The 21,216-nt window shown below is 37.2% G+C and overlaps 1 protein-coding gene, 1 long non-coding RNA gene and 2 pseudogenes across 2 annotated transcripts in view; 3 read left to right on the top strand and 1 right to left on the bottom strand.

Moving 5' to 3' along the window:
- The window catches only part of LOC132342337 (uncharacterized), a 62,220-nt gene that overhangs the window by 39,523 nt on the left and 1,481 nt on the right, over positions 1 to 21,216 (top strand). The window contains exon 2 of the long non-coding RNA XR_009490674.1: positions 20,220 to 20,295. This is a non-coding gene — a long non-coding RNA (uncharacterized lncRNA). The remainder of the gene's footprint in view (positions 1 to 20,219; positions 20,296 to 21,216) is intronic.
- On the top strand, positions 2,843 to 3,781 carry OR51A58P (olfactory receptor family 51 subfamily A member 58, pseudogene; annotated as a pseudogene).
- On the bottom strand, positions 10,816 to 11,774 carry LOC112441635 (DNA-directed RNA polymerase III subunit RPC9-like). Its single transcript, XM_024975844.2, has one exon. It carries the CDS (start codon positions 11,753 to 11,755, stop codon positions 11,225 to 11,227), a length of 531 nt encoding a protein of 176 aa, XP_024831612.1. The 5' UTR covers positions 11,756 to 11,774; the 3' UTR covers positions 10,816 to 11,224.
- On the top strand, positions 17,109 to 17,998 carry OR51A4EP (olfactory receptor family 51 subfamily A member 4E, pseudogene; annotated as a pseudogene).

A 21,216-nucleotide genomic window follows, 5' to 3' on the forward strand; every position in this document is an offset into this window, starting at 1 on the left:
AATGTACTTTTTATTCAGTTATACAAAATCTGCATCAAGTGTTCCGAGTAGGTTTTCTTGGTAAGAGAAAAAAAAAGACCATGTCCATATTTTAGTATGTTATATAAGAGAAACAGGAAGGTAAGTATTTGGGATGTAGTTTCATTTTATTATATTAACAGCTCCATTGAGATACTGTTGTTATATCATAATATTCAAAAACTGATAAAATGATTTCCAAAATTGGTGAACCATTTTAAAATCCTTCTAGAAATGTAGGAGAGTTCAACTTTCTGAGGGGAATCATGGCTCAGATAGTGAAGAAACTGCTTGCAATGTGGGAGACCCAGGTTTGATCCCTGGGTCGGGAAGAGCTCTTGGAGAAGAGAATGGCAACCCACACCAGTATTCTTCCTTGGAGAATTCCATGGACAGAAGAGCCTGGCAGGCTATAGTCCACGGGGTTGCAAAGAGTTAGACATGACTGAGCGGCCAACAACACTTTTAACTTTCTCCACATTCTTGCCAGCAGTTAAAATTGTCTTTTTTATTTTAGTTCATCTGTGTAAATGAATTGCTATCTGATTTTGATTTTGACTTGCATTTTCCTAATGACTAATGATCTTAAGGTCAGTTTTCATTCCAATCCCAAAGAAAGGCAATGCCAAAGAATGCTCAAACTACCACACAATTGCACTCATCTCACACGCTAGTAAAGTAATGCTCAAAATTCTCCAAGCCAGGCTTCAGCAATACGTGAACCATGAAATTCCAGATGTTCAAGCTGGTTTTAGAAAAGGCAGAGGAACCAGAGACCAAATTGCCAACATCTGTTGGATCATTGAAAAAGCAAGAGAGTTCCAGAAGAAACATCTATTTCTGCTTTATTGACTGTGCCAAAGCCTTTGACTGTGTGGATCACAATAAACTGTGGAAATTTCTGAAAGAGATGGGAATACCAGACTACCTGACCTGCCTCTTGAGAAATTTTATTCAGGTCAGGAAGCAACAGTGAGAACTGGACATGGAACAACAGACTGGTTCCAAATAGGACAAGGAGTACATTAAGGTGGTATATTGTCACCCTGCTTATTTAACTTCTATGCAGAGTATATCATGATAAACTTTGGCCTGGAAGAAGCACAAGCTGGAATCAAGATTGCCAGGAGAAATATCAAGAACCTCAGATATGCAGATGACACCACCCTTATGGCAGAAAATGAAGAGGAAATAAAAACCTCTTGATGAAAGTGAAAGAGGAGAGTGAAAAAGTTGGCTTAAAACTCAACATTCAGAAAACGAAGATCATGGCATCTGGTCCCATCACTTCATGGCAAATAGATGGAGAAACAGTGGAAACAGTGTCAGACTTTATTTTGGGGGGCTCCAAAATCACTGCAGATGGTGATTGCAGCCATGAAATTAAAAGACGCTTACTCCTTGGAAGAAAAGTTATGACCAACCTAGATAGCATATTCGAAAGCAAAGACATTACTTTGCCAACAAAGGTCCATCTAGTCAAGGCTATGGTTTTTCCAGTGATCATGTATGGATGTGAGAGTTGGACTGTGAAGAAGGCTGAGTGCCGAAGAGTTGACGCTTTTGAACTGTGGTGTTGGAGAAGACTCTTGAGAGTCCCTTGGACTGCAAGGAGATCCAACCAGTCCATTCTGAAGGAGATCAGCCCTGGGATTTCTTTGGAAGGAATGATGCTAAAGCTGAAGCTCCAGTACTTTGGCCACCTCATGTGAAGAGTTGACTCATTGGAAAAGACTCTGATGCTGGGAGAGATTGGGAGCAGGAGGAGAAGGAGGAGAAGGGGAAGATAGAGGATGAGATGGCTGGATGGCATCACCGACTCGATGGCTGTGAGGCTGAGTGAACTCTGGGAGTTGGTGATGGACAGGGAGGCCTGGTGTGCTGGGATTCATGGGGTCGCAAAGAGTTGGATATGACTGAGCGACTGAACTGAACTGAACCGAATGATCTTAAGGATCTTCTTATCTTCATTGTAGAGTTGTAATAGTCCTTCATATACTCTGGATACAAGTCCAGATATATTATTTGCAAATATTTTTATTCTGTGGGTTGTTTTTCTCATTTTCCTGTTGATGTCGTTTGAATATTTTTTACTGTTGATGAATTGTTTTTTACATATGTGCATATTTATGTAACAAATTTCATATTTAGCTTTCTGTTTGGGCCTTTGATGTCACATACATTGTTTAATCCCAGGTCACAAAAATTCATTATCTATGTTTCCTTCTAATACCTTTAATGCTTTAGCTCTTGAATTTATGTCTATGGTATATTTTAAGAGAATTTTTGTGTAAGGTGTGAAATAGGGGTCTGTCATTATTTTGGGGTGTGGATATCCAGTTGTCCTAGCCCTATTTTTTTTTTAAGAATACTGTTTCTTAAAGTTAAATATTCTTTAGCAACTCCAAATGCAATGCAATTGTGGTAAGTGATGCCCTTCTATGATCCTATATTTATCCATACATTGTTCCAACTAAAGGCTATCACTATCTAAAAAAACAATGGTATAGGAAATAGAACTTGTGAAATTTACTGCTTCTTTTATGTATGCTAAATCTAAGGGGGAAAAAGTTTGTAGCTAACTGTTGGTGGTTACTTGTTTACGTTTCTGTTGATATCCTACTTATATGCATGGGTCCTGATACTATTTGTATTTATATATTATGAAATATTATCTTCATACTGTGAATTACAGGAAAATAGCTGCAGTCCCAAGATTTGTACCAAGCAGTTGACTAAAGCATGTACATTTGAACTAATCTATTTCTTCCATTGCAGGAAGGTCTTGGCAAGATCCGCACTGTGATTCCTTTATACTCCTGCAATGTCTATCTTTAACATTTCTGAAGGGGAAATCCCTGCCTTCTTCGTGATTGGGATCCCCGGGATGGAGCATGTGCACATTTGGGTCTCTGTCCCCATCTGCCTTATATACCTTTTTGCTATCCTGGGGAACTGCACCATCCTCTTTCTCATAATAACAGAGACCTCTCTGCATGAGCCCATGTATTATTTCCTCTCCTTGTTGGCCTTCTCTGATTTAGGATTATCCATCTCCTCTCCTCCTACCATGCTGAGAATTTTCTTGTTCAATGCCACTGGAATTTCCCCTGATGCCTGTTTTGCCCAAGAGTTTTTCATTCATGGATTCTCAGCTATGGAGTCATCAGTTCTTTTTATCATGTCCATAGATCACCTTATGGCCATCCACAACCCTCTGAGACACTTCTCAATTCTGACCAGTGCCAGAGTCATTAAAGTTGGCCTTGTATTCACAGCATTATGGTTTTGTTTGTCCTTGTTTTCCCCTTTATTGTAAAGAGGCTGAAATTCATAAGAAAAGCCTTCTATCCCACGCCGACTGTGTCCACCAGGGTGTTACGAAGCTGACCTGTACTGACAACAGGGTCAATATCACCTCAGATTGTTTATGGCTCTTACTTCTTTATTATATTTGTTGTGCATTTCTGCACCTTACTTGCTAATCCTAAAAATTGTTCTGAGCATCACCTCACACAAAGGCAGTCTCAAGGTCCTCAACACTTGCATCTCCCACATCTGAGCTGTGCTCGTCTTCTAGGTGCCTACTGTCACCTTGGCTGCCCTTCACCACTTTGCCAAAAATGCTTCTCCAGTTATTAGTGTCACCATAGCTGATATCTTCCTTCTGGTTCCCCCTCTAATGAATCCCATTGTGTACTCTGTGAAAAGTCAGCAGATTAGAAATCAAATCCTGGTGAAATTATGTGAAAAACGAAGTTGATGGGCAATTACAGCTGCAGTGGAAGCTCCCCTACTTGGCAATTCCTGAGCAACTGTCGAAATCTGAAGATGGTGATGAAAGAATAGAAACTGAATACAAGGATGCACGGTACATACTTGGTGGGCCCATCAAATATCACGTTGTTTATCTAAGCATTAACAACAATCTAGATTAGATGTTTTAGGAGTTAGGCTTGGAATTATAATCTTTTTATAACTAAGTTTTCCACCTCTTTGCTGGTTTTTATCTCTACAGGCAGCCAGCTGTATATCAACCTTAACCACAGCAATATAGTCTCCATTAAGACTAAATAGATTTTCAAAGTATTATTCTAAACAAAAAGAGAAAAACAGTAAAATAACACGTTCCTTTGCAGAATAAAAAAGAAGCCAATTGTGGCTCTAATGAACTCAGGCATGGTTAGCAGTATCTGAAGTATGCTATGGGATTAACCATACATATCCCCACACAAACAAAACATCTCTTATTGTATGTGTATGCATGTTAGTCATTAGCAATTCAAATAAACTATTAAAAATTCCCCTCTCCTAAAGTACTATGAAATGTGTTTGGAGATAAAAGGCTCATATACATAAAATAATTTAAATGAAATGCAAAAAATAATAGATAAGCAAATATTCACTTATATTTTCAATTGTTTGCAATAGATTTCATAAATTATCTCCTTTAAATGTACATTGAGTTATCTATTCTTTATCCAAGTATGTGCAATGCTATTTGCTATTTTTAAGCAGTATTATTTTTCAATTGTATCCTAAACCACCTAAATCAATGTGCAAGTGACTTAAGAAGCAGATTTTAATCTTTGTCTTTGTCAGTACCCAGCAAAGTACCCACTATATACCAGTTATTTGTTGGATTTAAAAACCTCATTATTTTAATCAGTTTCAAAGACATGAATAAAATACATAATTGTAAAGCCAAAGAATCAAGTAAACTATGTCTGAGAAATCCCATTAATGTAGAGCTCACTTGTTCTGCAAATCAATTTCTTGGGGCATAAAAGAAAATAAAAGCAAGTGAAAGTAGCACTTGGACATTATTTTAAAATGAAATAATACCATGTATATATAAGATCTAATCAGATCCTCACTGAAAGTTCCTAAATGAATTTAAATCTGCTTGTAATCAGAACTAATATCATTAATTCACACTCTGAAAAATAAAAAAGCCTGCTTTAGTAAATGAGACATATACTCTATTGCAAGTGACAACAAATACAATATTATCTTAATAAAATTTTCTTAGGTAAGATATTACAATGGCTCACAGATGTGAAATTTGTAGGAACCTGGGGAGCCTTAGCATAACTAAGTGCAGCAAAAGGTCATCAGCATCATTAAACTCTTTCTCTTCCTCCTGTCTTCCTACTTCTATCAGTGTTCTGGATGCAGCTAACCCACATGGTGTGCTAAGTAGACAAAAATTGGATAAATAGGCAGGAGGGACACTTTTTACTTCTTGTTTAACTGGGCTTTCCTGATAGCTCAGCTAGTAAAGAATCTGCCTGCAATGCAGGAGACCCTGGTTCGATTCTGTGTTGGGAAGATCCCCTGGAGAAGGGAAAGGCTACCCACTCCAGTATTCTGGCCTGGATAATTCCATGGACTGGATAGCCTATGTGGTCACAAAGAGTCAGACGCAACTGAGTGACTTTCACTTCACTTAACAGAGGAAAGAGAACTTTCACTATCAGCTCCATTTAGAGATCTAGGGAAAATATTGAATGTAGCTTTCTTAATATCCTGAAGCAGAACTGATCACTATACCCATATAGTGAATATAAATTTAATGTGATTTGGAAAATTGGCCATGTACAAATCTCTACCCCACTATTTCAATCATTGTGATTTAGCATATAAAGTAAGTTTATATATAAGTAATATATTAAATGAAACAAGTTAGTGAGTCTCTCAGTCATGTCCAACTCAGACTGTATAGTCCATGGAATTCTCCAGGCCAGAATACTGGAGTGGGTAGCCCTTCCCTTCTCCAGGGGATCTTCCCATCCCAGGGATTGAACCCAGGTCTCCCACATTGCAGGCAGATTCTTTACCAGTTGAGCCACCAGGGTGGTTCAGAGGTTAAAGCATCTGCCTACAATGCAGGAGACCTGGGTTCGATCCCTGGTTTGGAAAGATCCCCTGGAGAAGGAAATGGTAACCCACTCCAGTATTCTTGCCTTGAGAATCCCATGGACGGAGAAGCCTGGTAGGCTACAGTCCACGGGGTCACAAAGAGTCGGACACGACTGAGTGACTTCCCCTTCACCTTCAATATATAAAATAAGGAAATTCTATTTCCAGAAAAGCTGGTGAAATGTTGGATAGAAATAAACCAGACAAAAATAAATAAATTAAAATAGACCAAGGAAACCCAATAATTGTCTACTAAAACTGCCAAATATGGCAGACTGACACCAGTGAGAAATAATGTCAAGACCATTACTTAAGGAAAATGATTAGTAAAAGATATATAAGAAATTAACTCATGCAGTAGCCAGTAGGGATTTTATTTTAGATCTTAGAAAATACAGCCATCATTAAACCACTGATTACAAACCAATGTATTAGTAATAATTTTTGAATCATTATGGAAAAATAAAGTCATTTTCAGAAGGCTATGCTTAAGGTATAGAGACAGGCACCCAGGTATATGTCATCTTAACTCATGGCACATATACAGGAGCTACTGAAAGCCCTCTTCTCCATCTTGGCAAGGCACAAGAATCACATGGGAAGCTTTTAAAAGCCTGGATCATAGTATAACATCACAGGCCAATTAAAGCAGAATGCAAAATTGTTTTTAAGCAGTTCTCCCATTGATGAATCATTTCAATATTTGGCAAAACTAATACAATATTGTTAAGTTTAAAAATAAAATAAAATTTAAAAAATAAATAAATAAAGTTATATCCAAATTGTGGCTATAAAGTTTTAATGAAGATCCTTAGAGATATGTGTACTTGAATGAACTAATTTCTTTAGAAATGAGGTTTTTACACCACTGAGTTGGGTATTTATTTAGCTACAGTAGATAATGCCAAACTATTTGTCGTCAAATAATTTGTATCAAATTACACTGTCACCAGTAAAGTATTAGAGTATCAGTTGTTTCATGTTTTTACCAAAATTTGTGATTCTCAATCCTTTTAATGTTAGTTATTCTAGTATGGATATCATAGTATCTCATGTAATATTAATTTGCATTTTTCTAAATGCAAACTGGAAGTGCCAGTTCAAGTGCACTGCCTATTTTTAATGCTCTTTTCCTATTCATCTGTAGGAATTCTTTATATATCCTTGTCAGATATACGTATGAGAGTATTTATACCAGTGGAGGGTGCGCCTTTTCAGTCTCATAAAAATGTCTTTCAGTGAATAGTTCTTTCTTTCAATTAAATGCAAATGATCAATTATTTTTGCTTCAGGATTAATCTTTCTGTGTATTTGGTTTTATCAGGCTTATGAAAATATTATAATTTTTCTTCTATAATCTTTTTCTTTTTGTATTTAATACTTAGGTCTATTATCTAACAAATTAATTTTTGATAAAGTTTAAATTAAGACTTTTTCTCACTATTTGTCTATACTTTATTCGATTTCTTGAAATGAACCTTCCTTTCCCTTTTGAATTATGTCACTGCCACAAGTGATATTAAATGTATGTGTCAGTATCTGAAATGTTTTATTCCATTACTTTATCTAATTCTCATATTAATACCACACTGCTTAATAAATGCAGCTTAAGAGTTAGTCATGAAATGTAATGCTTAATTCATCCAACTTTTTTTTTCTTATTTTACATATCCTGGCTCTTTGCGGTCTTATATAAAATTTACAATCAACTTGTCAGTTTTCCCAATAAAATCTACTAGAATTGGATAAGAATTTTACTAAATCAACATGTCATTTTGGGAAGAACTGTCATCTTAACATCATAGAGTTTTCCAAAAAATAAGATATATCTATTATTTAGATCTTCTAGAAGTTGTTTGCATTATTGTGGCTTTCAGTTTGAAATCTTGGAAGTATTTTATTACATTTATTTTATATATTTGATGTTTTGAAGTCTATTGTACATGACTCTTTAAATTTTAATTTCAGATTTTTTTAATTATGCAGAATTTCAGTTTTGTATATGGTTTTTATATCAGGCCAGCTTTTCTAATTTCACTTATGTTTAATGTTTATATATGTTATATTTACCATTTAACCATTTGCAAACACAGATATTTTTGTTTTACCTTTAAAACTGTTATACTTTCATTTCTTTTTTGGACATTTCATATAATTTTGGACAAAAATACTGAGAAGCATCTTTGACTTTTCCTTACATCAGTGGGTAAATGTTCAATTTTTTTTTCATTAAAATAATGTTAGCTTTTGTATTTTAAATTGTTTACATAATTTTATGTATTTATTTATTGACTGCGCTGGGTCTTCACTACTGTGTGGTCTTTTCTCTAGTTGTGGCGAGCGTGGGCTATCTCTAGTTGCAGTGTGTGGGCTTCTCATTGCAGTGGCTTCTCTTGTTGCTGAGCACAGGCTCCAGGGGACATGGGCTTCAGTAGTTGTGATTCCTGGGCTCTAGATCACAGGTTCAACAGTTGTGGCATGCAGGCTTAGTTGCTCTGTGGCATGTGGGATCTTCTTGGACCAGGGATTGAACTTGTATCTCCTGCATTGGCAGGTGGATTCTTTATCACTGAGCTACCTGGGAAGCCCAGCTTTTCTATTTTTATATATGTCTTTTTCAAATTAAAGTACTACTCTTCTACTTCTAATTTACTCAGAGTTTTGTAATTAAAAATATTGTAATTTTATTTAATGAGATAATCATATGGTTTTTATCCCTTTTGTCTATTAGAATAAGGCACATTCATAATTTCTTTGAAGTATAATTTCTTGGGATAATCTGTATTTCACCATGACATATTATCTTTTTTATAGGTCACTATATACTATTTGCTGTTTGTTAAATGTATGGATCTATGTTCATAGCCATATTAGCCATTAATTACTTTTTCTTATAATTGTATTGTTTAGATGTCACTCATGAAGCCAATTAGAAATTGGTCTATTTTCTGAAAGAGAAGGTACAATATTGATATTATTTCTTTCTTAAATGCATGCAGTGAATTCATATGAAACCTTCTTGACTTTAGGTTTTCTTTGAAACTTTTTTTTTTAAGTATTAAAAATTTTTGACAGGTATGAAACAATCCAGATTTTCTCTTTCTTGTTTGAGTTCTGGACACTAATGTTTTTCAAAGGTATTTTCATGTTACATGGCATCATGTTACATGATGCCATTTAAGTTAACTTATATACAGTAAAAATAGTTGTTTATTATATTTATCATATTTATTTAACTTTATATCTGTAAGATCTGTATATTATGTTCCTATTTTCATTTTTTTTTTTTAGTTTTTAAGTCAGATTTCATTTTATTTCTTACTACCCATGGTAAAATAAACTCTTCTAAGATTTTTTAAAATAGTGTACGTTGGTAGTCATCTGGAAACCATTTATTAACTAATTAAACCCTAAATCCATGCAGAAAAAGTATCAAATGCACTCAAGGTCAAAATGAAACAAGGACATAAGCACCTGTATGCCTTGACAAAGCAACAGCTCCTGGTAAAATTCCTGATACTCAAGAGAGATTTAAAAATAAATGTCCTGTTAATTTCAATGTTGCCTGTAAGCAGATCTCAACTGATCCTTAGATGATGAGGTTAAGGTAAACATAACTGCCTACTGGGGGGGCTGAAATAACCTGGGACTTGGAAGAGGTGGGAAGTAATCCAATTAACAGAAGCATTGAAAATATGTGATCTTACAACAAAATGAGTACCAATTTGAAAAATGTCTATGGGCATTTTCTTCTCCAAATAGAGAGCAGAGTGAATACGGGGAATTAATTTTAAACAATACTCCTAGGATCTAAGGCAACCATATGTCTGGGGCTACTAAACTCTCCAAAGCCTGAATATTAACAAGTTCCTTGCATGGTAATTATTCTAATATTTTCAATTAAAAAAACTAATGTAACAGTCAACAAATTCAAACTCTTATTAAAATCAGCCTCTAGTTCTTCATACTCCATCCACAAAAAGAGCTACGTAATTGTGCCCTCTTTATTTAGGGTTTCTTTTGTTTGGGGGAGGGGGTGGTGCCACAGCTTGCAGCACGTGGGATCTTAGTCCTTACTACGGATGAAACCGACACCCCCTGCAACGAAAGCACTGAATCTTAACCACTGGACCGCCAGAGAACTGCCCTTTCTCAAAGATGCAAACCATTTGCCCCCTGTGCAAATGAGGCTCACCTGGGTGCAACAGGCTGCACCTGTCACAAGGCAGAAAACCGAAGGTGTTCAGAAAGGCAGGAGACAGGCGGTCATTCAGTCTGCTGCTGCTGCTGCTAAGTCGCTTCAGTCGTGTCCGACTCTGTGAGACCCCATAGACAGCAGCCCACCAGGCTCCTCTGTCCCTGGGATTCTCCAGGCAAGAATACTGGAGTGCCTCTTTTCAACTGCAGTGAGCTGGTGTCCTAACATTGAAGACTAACTAGGGAAACTGCTAAACAAAGCCCATGCCAGTAGAGGAAAGGGGCCTTTAGACCTGATGAAGAGTTGTCCAGCCTGTTCTTTTATTTAGTTATTTTTAAAATATTTATTTGGACACGGTATCTTCGATCTTCATTGTAGCATGCAGGAATCTTTTTTTTTTTTTTTTCTTTTTTTCTGAGTTGCAGCATGTGGGATCTAGTTCCCTGACCAGGGATGGCATCTGGGTCCCATACATTGAGAATGTGGAGTCGTAAGCCACTGGACCGCCAAGTTCCTAGGCCAGTCTTTTCTTATGTCTATTGTTCTTAAGGAAAAGATTCCTCTAAAGTGAGCCAAGCTCAGTGGCTCACTTTAACTTAGAGCAACTATTTGCTGCTTCATGAGTTTCCAGCCATCTAACAGGATTCTCCTAAGTCAGCTTTCACTCCAGCAGTGCTCTGCATCCCTGCTTGGGAAGCTCCGAGGGAAGCAGATGAAATTATTTAGGATACAGCCCATCAAAGCCAAGGCAAGTATTTTACCAGCTGTGTACAGAGACCTTCCCACAACCGTGGCAAAGGCCACAGAAGAAATATTTTTACCACTGAGAGTTCCACAGTCACTGTCCTTTTTGACTCACTCCTCCTCTCTTCAGCTCTTGCCCTGACAATCTCAGCCAGTCCACCATGTTTGTTCTCACAGAGGCACAAGGATTTCTTTTAAGATTATTTTTGTGGTTTACCCAACTAACCGGGAAATCAGGCCTGTTGGGATAGACGGTAAAATCAAATAAACAATCCTCTGAATGTCTGGGAAACGGCTGCTGGGCCTTCAACTTCAGGAGACACTCGGGCCAGCTGTGCTCTTCTACGCAGGGTCCTCCTCGTCCATCGCCACGTCGTTGCTGGCATTCTGCTGCTGCTCGGCCTCTGGCCCCGCGGGGAGGATGCTTGTGACGGTGTGGAGCAGAGCTTCGATCTGCTCCTCTGTCAGCCATTCCTCACTCTCCTCCACCATCAGCTGGATCTCAACAGCAGTCACAGGCCTGTGATTCAGCAGCTGAAGCTTTTCAGCTTTGGTCAACTTGTGGCTTTTCACTGCGGTCAGAAATTCTCTCACAATCTCAGGACTCTGGTGCTTGCATGGTGTTTTTGATATGTATTTTAATGTTTCATATATGATAGTATTCAAGTTCTGTTGCCCAGAACTGTGTTTATTCTTTCCACTTTCTTTACGCTGCTCTTTCAAATCAGTTAGTAACTGGAACACCTCATAGTTACTGAGCAGTGCAGCATTGGCATCCTTCACTTCCATGTCGCCTCCGCCTCTTCTCCTCGGGTCACCAGCACACGCCGAGCTCCAGGCCGAGAAGCTGCGGCTCTCGGCTCCGCGCCGCATGCCCCGGAGCCGGCTCCGCGCTCCTATTTTCATTATTAATATGCACTTTGTTTTCTCTCTTGATCAGTTTTCCTAAGTTTTTAAATGGATTTTCTTTATTAAACTTTTCAAATTACCAAATTTCTGCTTTGTTGACTTTTTCTATTTTATGATAGATTTCCATTTCATTGACTTTTGATCTTACCTTCCTTTCTCCATTGGATTTAACATATCATTCTCTTATTATCTTCTTGAAATGGATGTTATATTTTTGTTTTCAACCTATTATTCTTTCCTAATAAATGAATTTCACCTGTATTTTACCATAGAGGTACTGCTTAAGCTGCATCCCATCTATTTGATATGCATATCTTTATTAACATTTAGTACATAGGACCAAGAAAAACTTCAAAAAGACTGTAATGTTTTGTTTTATCACAAGAAAATCACATCAAAGTTGTATCACAAAATATTTGATATACTGCATAATTCATGTTTATTATAATATAGTTATGTTTTAAATATACTTTATATACAAGTAAAACTTTGTAATAGTATGTAAATTAAACATGCAAAAATAGGTGTCAGTTTACAAAATAAAAATCCATATGAATAGATGTTACATTTACCAAAATCTGTGCTTTTACTCTATGACAGACATAGCTATTAATAAATGGAAACCATACTACAGATAAAAAAAATAAAAATGGTATGTGTTACAGGATGCCAGTTTAAAAAATGCAATCCCCTCATTCATTCAAGAAATACTTACAAGCTACCACAAGCCATTCAATGTGCTATTGACTGGACATATCAAAATAAAAAGGACAAACGCCCTAAAGTGCCCTATTGTACGTTAACTGCATCGTCAAGGGACAAATGGGATCAGTCTCCAAAGTTGGACAATAAGCAAGTAAATGCATACAACCATCATCACAATTGTTATACACACACACACACACATGCACGCACTAATAACAAGGAACCAAGATTAATCCTTCTATCTCTTTTATAACAAGGACCCAGAGAACATTCAGAGATAAAGAAAGTGGAAGTTAGAAAATTCTTGACTATCTAGCCAAGAGGATTTCTTTTGAGGGGATGTAAACAATAGGACATTGGTAAAATAAAATTATTATGACAAAATTCAGAAAACTTATTCCAGAAAATTATGGTAAAATTTTGTTGTGCTTCCTCTTTTTGGTCAATTCTATATTTGTGCTTATCCAAAAGCTATGTATTAATGGAAGCGAGTATAGATATAATATCAAGAGCATTACCCTAGGATCCTCAAACTACCATTTTGTTTCCTTGCAAAAGTACAACAAAGATAAGGTCACATGTTCTGTATCAGTCCCCAAAATTAACTAGCAGGCAACTAAGGATGCTGAAAATAGTATGGAATTCCAGACAACCATCCAATCCCTAACTCCTTAAATATTGACAATTCCAATTGCTTAATATATGTTTTAGTTCAGTTCAGTCGTTCAGTAGTGTTTGACTCTTTGCGACCCCATGAATCACAGCACACCAGGCCTCCCTGTCCATCACCAACTCCCGGAGTTTACTCAAACTCATGTCCATCGAGTCGGTGATGCCATCCAGCCATCTCATTCTCTGTCGGCCCCTTCTCCTCCTGCCCCCAATCTCTCCCAGCATCAGGGTCTTTTCCAATGAGTCAACTCTTCCCATCAGGTGGCCAAAGTATTGGAGTTTCAGCTTTAGCATCAGTCCTTCCAATGAACACCCAGGACTGATCTCCTTTAGAATGGACTGGTTGGATCTCCTTGCAGTCCAAGGGACTCTCAAGAGTCTTATCCAACACCACAGTTCAAAAGCATCAATTCTTCAGCGCTCAGCTTTCTTCACAGCCCAACTCTCCCATCCATACATGATCACTGGAAAAACCATAGCCTTGACTAGACAGACCTTTGTTGGCAAAGTAATGTCTCTGCTTTTGAATATGCTATCTAGGTTGGTCATAACTTTCCTTCCAAGGAGTAAGCATCTTTTAATTTCATGGCTGCAATCACCATCTGCAGTGATTTTGGAGCCCAAAAAAATAGTCTGACACTGTTTCCACTGTTTCCCCATCTATTTCCCATAAAGTGATGGGACTGGATGCCATGATCTTCGTTTTCTGAATGCTGAGCTTTAAGCCAACTTTTTACTCTCCACTTTCACTTTCATCAAGAGGCTTTTTAGTTCCTCTTCACTTTCTGCCATAAGGGTGGTGTCATCTGCATATCTGAGGTTATTGATATTTCTCCCAGCAATCTTGGTTCAAGCTTGTGCTTCTTCCAGCCCAGTTTAGTTATCAGGAATCAGACCTCTGCTCCTACCTTATCTCTAATGTACAACCCTGATATGACCTTGGACAGATTATGTGAACTCCTTGAGAAACATTTTCTTGATCAATAAAATGAAGATAATAATTACAGTTACCATTGTTCAAAAGAGTCAAGGATTCAAAATCATTATCCAGCAATGAATGAAAATAAATGGAACAATTTAGATTCTTAATTTAAATTTTGGCTAATACTGTGTGTAAAATGTGAGAGAGAAGAGTTTAAAGGGCTCGGATTTTGAACTTTTGACATATTAAGTATAAAGGATTAACATGCCCTACATAAAGGACAGATTTGGAAAGGCAGAAGATTACATCTAATGTTAAACAAGTTGATTTTAAGGGATATTTAGTTAACAGTGTTCAGGAACATTTAGAAGGATGGATCTAGGGTTCAAAAGTAAAGGCTAGGCTAAAATACATGTCATAGGATCTTTGTCTTACATCACTTCCCTGAATGCCAATGTTCAACTCATAGCATCTCTGCTTTGGCATTGTCCATGGCAGAGAAGTAGTATCTGAGTCAAACACTCAACAGAAATATCAGGAGACTTTATTTAAGATATACCATGTCTCTATCATGCTAGGTTATTAAGGACCTCTCTCCAACTGAAATAAACCCTAGCTCAAAGTCTAGATGGAGAAGGCAATGGCAACCCACTCCAGTACTCTTGCCTGGAAAATCCCATGCATGCAGGAGCCTGGTAGACTGCAGGCCATGGGGTCGCTAAGAGTCAGACACGACTGAGTGACTTCACTTTCACTTTTCACTTTCATGCATTGGAGAAGGAAATGGCAACCTACTCCAGTGTTCTTGCCTGGAGAATCCCAGGGACGGGGGAGCCTAGTGGGCTGCCATCTATGGGGTCAGAGTCGGACATGACTGAAGCAACTTAGCAGCAGCAGCAGCAGCAGCAAAATCTAGATCCTCATTTACTTCCTTTACTGTTAACCATCTCTGTGGACTTACTATGTCTGCACATGTTTATTTTTAGTCTCAGAATAGATCCAGCTTAGCTGAAATCCCAAGAGAACTCAGTGCCCCTAGAGGAGGTGTCTTGGAAAGAAGAGCCAAACCCTCATATATAAGAAGGAGACTTTGGTAAGAGACAAATGGCTTCTGGGATTTTATGCTAGAATCCTTCAGCTGCTCTCAAAAGTCCTCTGCAAAATATCCCATTGTCTGGTAAGCTCTCAGATTATCTTTATCTACTTTGTGTTCATTTTACTTCTCTTCTTTGGAAATAAACCATTTAGAACTTTATATAGAGCAGGATACATCTCCAAATGTCATATACCTAGGAAAATTGTTCATTTCAGAAACTATGTAAATGATCTATTCACTTTTTAAGGTATCAGTCTTCAACAGAGTTCAAATTCTCCTAAATCATGATACCAAGCTCTTCAGATTATTTTTCTCCTGTGAACATGACACAATTCATCACACATTCCAGGCCAGGAGAAAATGAGATGTAATTTGTCAGTATTCAGTAGTAACTGCCCTTTCAAATATATAAATGATTTGAAAACCATGGGGTTTTTTAAAAAGGGTATTTAACCAACAATCTTTAGATAGTAAGGGATGGAACTAAGGGTAGTTTGGTTTTTAGAAGACCATATTTCTTTGGGAGTTCCAAGAAGTACATAGAAATTAAGTTGTGAGACTCCTTTGCCTTCATGTAGTGTCATTCCAGAAATCACATATTCTGCCCAACATCTCATCTAGAATGTGAAAGAAAGAAATTATAGGGGCTTCTAGATTAATTGATTAAGGTTTACTAATATTTCACAAGGAAAAAGAAACCAAGTTTTCATCTGAATGCAAAATATATTTCTAATTTCTCTATTTAGGAAAAACTTGCCCAGAAGTAATTTTGTTAATCTGTGATACAGGCAGATTCTATTCTAAAGTGGAAATCGCTTCTCACAATATCATAGTCATATAAATGTTTTGGTCTGTCGAAAGACAACTAAACAGTCAGAACTTAAGAGTTGCATTTTTTCAACTAAATTTCCAGGTATTCATATTTTTTTTTTTTCCTTGTTGGCAGAGTAATGTCTCTGCATTTTATTTTTTTATTTTTTTTTAATTTTATTTTATTTTTAAACTTTACATAATTGTATTAGTTTTGCCAAATATCAAAATGAATCCACCACAGGTATACATGTGTTCCCCATCCTGACCCCTCCTCCCTCCTCCCTCCCCATACCCTCCCTCTGGGTCGTCCCAGTGCACTAGCCCCAAGCATCCAGTATCGTGCATCGAACCTGGACTGGCAACTCGTTTCTTACATGATATTTTACATGTTACAATGTCATGCTCCCAAATCTTCCCACCCTCTCCCTCTCCCACAGAGTCCATAAGACTGTTCTATACATCAGTGTCTCTTTTGCTGTCTCGTACACAGGGTTATTGTTACCATCTTTCTAAATTCCATATATATGCGTTAGAATACTGTATTTATGTTTTTCCTTCTGGCTTACTTCACTCTGTATAATAGGCTCCAGTTTCATCCACCTCATTAGAACTGATTCAAATGTATTCTTTTTAATGGCTGAGTAATACTCCATTGTGTATATGTACCACTGCTTTCTTATCCATTCATCTGCTGATGGACATCTAGGTTGCTTCCATGTCTTGGCTATTATAAACAGTGCTGCGATGAACATTGGGGTACACGTGTCTCTTTCCCTTCTGGTTTCCTCAGTGTGTATGCCCAGCAGTGGGATTGCTGGGTCATAAGGCAGTTCTATTTCCAGTTTTTTAAGGAATCTCCACACTGTTCTCCATAGTGGCTGTACTAGTTTGCATTCCCACCAACAGTGTAAGAGGGTTCCCTTTTCTCCACACCCTCTCCAGATATTATTTTAGCTATTCACTAATTTTTTTTTGGACTCATAAGTGATGTACTATGTATCATCTGCAGAATGCCTTAAATTCATCATGTCCATTTCTCAACGTATCACCTCAAATGTCCTTATCAACATATCACATGCTGAAATCACCACCCTTACATCTTGGTTGGGATGCGGCCTAGAATAGCACAACACTGGATCTCTATTCCAATGTTCAGCATGTATCTTATTGCAATTACTGAGGAAACTGCACCATCCGTTTCATCATTAAGACAGAACCATCCTTGCATGAGCCCATGTACTATTTCCTTTCCATGTTGACTTTGTCTGACATGGGCCTATCCTTTTCCTCTCTTCCCACTATGTTGAGGATCTTCTTATTTAAAGCTTCTGAAATCTCTGCAAATGCCTGCTTTGCTCAGCAATTCTTCATCCATGGATTCACAGCACTGGAATCCTCAGTGCTCCTGATCATGTCATTCGATCGCTTCCTAGCCATCCACAACCCTCTGAGATACAGCTCCCTTCTTACAACTCTCAGAGTTGCCCAAATTGGAATTGTATGCTTTTTCAAGAGCTTCCTCCTGGTTCTTCCCTTTCCCTTCACTTTGAGAATGTTGAAATATTGTGAGAAACGCCAACTATCACATTCCTACTGTCTCCACCAGGATGTCATGAAGCTGGCCTGCTCTGACAACCAGATTGATGTCATTTATGGCTTTTTTGGAGCACTCTGCCTTATGGTAGACTTTATGCTCATTGCTGTGTCTTACATCCTAATCCTCAAGACTGTGCTTGGAATTGCATCCCAAAAGGAACAGCTCAAGGCCCTCAATACTTGTGTTTCACACATCTGTGCAGTGATCATCTTCTATCTGCCCATCATCAACCTTGCCATTGTTCATCGTTTTGTCCAGCATGTCTCTCCCCTCTTCAATGTTCTTATGGCAAATGTTCTTTTACTTGTGCCTCCACTGATGAATCCCATTGTGTACTGTGTCAAAACCAGGCAGATTAGAGTAAAAGTTGTAGCAAAATTATGTCAGAAACAAATATATTAATAATAGTCATAGATAATAGGCAATATATGGTGGAATGTCTTGCATAAAAGGTTAAATGTGTGTTTGAGAAAACCTAATATTTGTCACAAATAATCATCAATATATTTTTGTTATTATCATCAAATTTATTTCATTCAAATTGATTACTGTCCACGGGCATAAAATAGGAAATGCTGTGTATTTTGAGGGGGTCTCCATCCAAATTAACAAAAAAGAAAATGATGCCTGATGATGTCATCTTTTTTTTTTTTTTAGATTTTTTTTAATTTAATTTTATTTTTAAACTTTACATAATTGTATTAGTTTTGCTGTCATCTTTTATAAAAGAACCAAATTGCAATCAAGACAGACAAATGGAAGCTCCTATACTTGTAACAAAACTGAATTCCTCATCTTCACATTCAGTTTATCCATAATATGTTCTTTCGATTCTAAACACAACCTTTATCTTAATTACATCTCCTCACTATCTCTTTTAATCATCCTAGTATGTCACCAGCACTTCTTTAGTGAAATACCCCAATAACATTTTTAGTTTTAAAATGTCTACTTTTTGCTACTTACTGATTCTCTATGCAAGATAACAGTGAACTTTTAAAAAAGACTAATTTAATGATGTAATTTTTATTTTAAATATAAACTATTACTTCTTTGGGAATAGATTTAAGAAATAAAGCACCTACTGTAAGTTGATACATGTTCTTTATCCTCTCTCAGTTGAGTTCAGTTCACTCACTCAGTCGTGTCCAACTCTTTGCGACCCCATGAATCGCAGCACGCCAGGCCTCCCTGTCCATCACCAACTCCCGGCGTTCACTGAGACTCATGCCCATCGAGTCAGTGATGCCATCCAGCCATCTCATCCTCTGTCATCCCCTTCTCCTCTTGCCCCCAATCCCTCCCAGCATCAGAGTCTTTTCCAGTGAGTCAACTCTTCGCATGAGGTCGCCAAAGTACTGGAGTTTCAGCTTTAGCATCATTCCTTCCAAAGAACACCCAGGGCTGATCTCCTTTAGAATGGACTGGTTGGATCTTCTTGCAGTCCAAGGGACTCTCAAGAGTCTTCTCCAACACCACAGTTCAAAAGCATCAATTCTTCGGCATCCAACTCTCACATCCATACATGACCACTGGAAAAACCATAGTCTTGACTAGACAGACCTTTGTTGGCAAAGTAATGTCTCTGCTTTTCAATATGCTATCTAGGTTGGTCATAACTTTTCTTCCAAGGAGTAAGCATCTTTTAATTTCATGGCTGCAGTCACCATCTGCTGTGATTTTTGAGCCCAAAAAAAAGGTCTGCCACTGTTTCCACTGTTTCCCCATCTATTTCCCATGAAGTGATGGGACCAGATGCCATGATCTTCGTTTTCTGAATGTTGAGCTTTAAGCCAACTTTTTCACTCTCCTCTTTCACTTTCATCAAAGGCTTTTTAGTTCCTCTTCACTTTCTGCCATAAGGGTGGTATCATCTGCACATCTGAGGTTATTGATATTTCTCCCAGCAATCGTGATTCCAGCTTGTGCTTCTTCCAGGCCAGCATTTCTCATGATGTACTCTGCATATAAGTTAAATAAGCAGGGTGGGTACCCATTTAAAGCATGAGTATTTAATGCCACATATTTAATTTTGTGGCATTAGTTTCTTTAGATGCTCTTTGTTAAATGCCTACTTTAGCCACTTTACTACATGTTTATGAAAAAATGATTGACCCCATGAGAAGGTCTTGTGAAACACATTTTAACTGAGTACAATCAACCCAGTTAATTCAACTGTAGTGTAAGCTCTGACAGTTCGTTTTCTTTATGTAATGCCAGTGTCTGACTTTGACCTTTGATTGCCAAGAGACATTTTCAAAGAAGGATGCCCCTTCTTTGAAGGGCACATTTGCCACATAACTAGAAAAAGAGCCAAGCCAAACCCCTACCATCTCTCTACCCCCATCTGGCTCCTCTGTTTTAGAGATCTTGGTTAATTTCCATAACTGTCAATCTTGAGTCCTTTTTTTGTTTTTTCTTTTCCAGCAATTTAATTTCTGCTCTCTCTGTTTAAATTCACCATTAAAAACTTGTTGTCCAATCCCCAATCCCAATAAAAGCAGAACTCCAGATCTGTTTCTGTCTCTCCTCCCCCCTCCCCAGTGCCCTCACTGTGTGGCCCCAGGTATACTATATAATTCCTAGGGCTTGTAAATAGTAAAACTTTTATTTTTTTCCAAAGTTTCCTATTGCTGAGGACATCTTGCAATCATAATAAGAACCACAAGAGCCAGTCCAGCCACAAACGTTGGATATAGGTAAGCTGAGACAATCAAAACATAATAATTGAATGCATTACTATTTCTTAGTAATTTGAAATCCTACACATACCATATATCAAACACGTGTAATGTGTAATGTATCTGTATACATGCTTCTGTGTGTCTGTGCATGAGCTTTCCCAGTGTGAGAGCTTCTGAAACATACAGGCCTGAATTCTTTCTCCTTTCAATTTTCTTAGATAATTATCAGAATTTTAAAAAATATACATGTAAATATTTTACAATACGAATAAACTAAAAGGATATTGTTGCAACAAAAGTTTTTTAAAATCAATAAAGTGCAATAGCATGATTTTAGAAGATTCTTAAAAGGTAAGGAGTAGAAGATAGCTGATTCACTGTTAAAATGAATCACTCAAAATAAATAGTAAAACTAAAAATCAGTGACAAAATATTTAAGCATCCCTTCAAAACTGATTAACAGGACAAGATATCCCATATCATCATCTATATTCAATTTGGATTCAGGTCTTAGAACACTAAGATTAATGAGAAAATAATCAAAATGGAAGGTAGAACAGACATACAAGAATTCCTGAAAATAATCCAGGATTAAAAAAAAAGGATAGATAAATAGAAGAATGAATAAATGTAGCATAATTCAAGAGGAAAATAATAATACATTTTAAAATGTAAGACTGGCCTATTGATTTTGATACAATAGAAATGCTAGTCAACCTAATTGAAGATAGACAATTTTCATCAATCACATTTACTTGATTATTATCTTTAGACAAAATTAACCACTCAGAAGCAAATCCAACATGATGGACAGAGTTTCTTCCATCTACCAAAATCATGTGTTAGGAGAATAAAGTTGCATTTCTAAAAGTGTGGTCCTTGGACCACCAATGAAAGCATCACCTAGGAGTTTATTAAATGTACAGGAACTTATGA

The sequence above is a fragment of the Bos taurus genome, chromosome 15 (assembly GCF_002263795.3).
Source record: "Bos taurus isolate L1 Dominette 01449 registration number 42190680 breed Hereford chromosome 15, ARS-UCD2.0, whole genome shotgun sequence".
NCBI lineage: Eukaryota > Metazoa > Chordata > Mammalia > Artiodactyla > Bovidae > Bos > Bos taurus.

Coding starts and splice junctions, on each gene's coding strand:
- LOC112441635 (XM_024975844.2), bottom strand. CDS start 11,755: ATGCGGCGCGGAGCCGAGAGCCGCAGCTTCTCGGCCTGGAGCTCGGCG.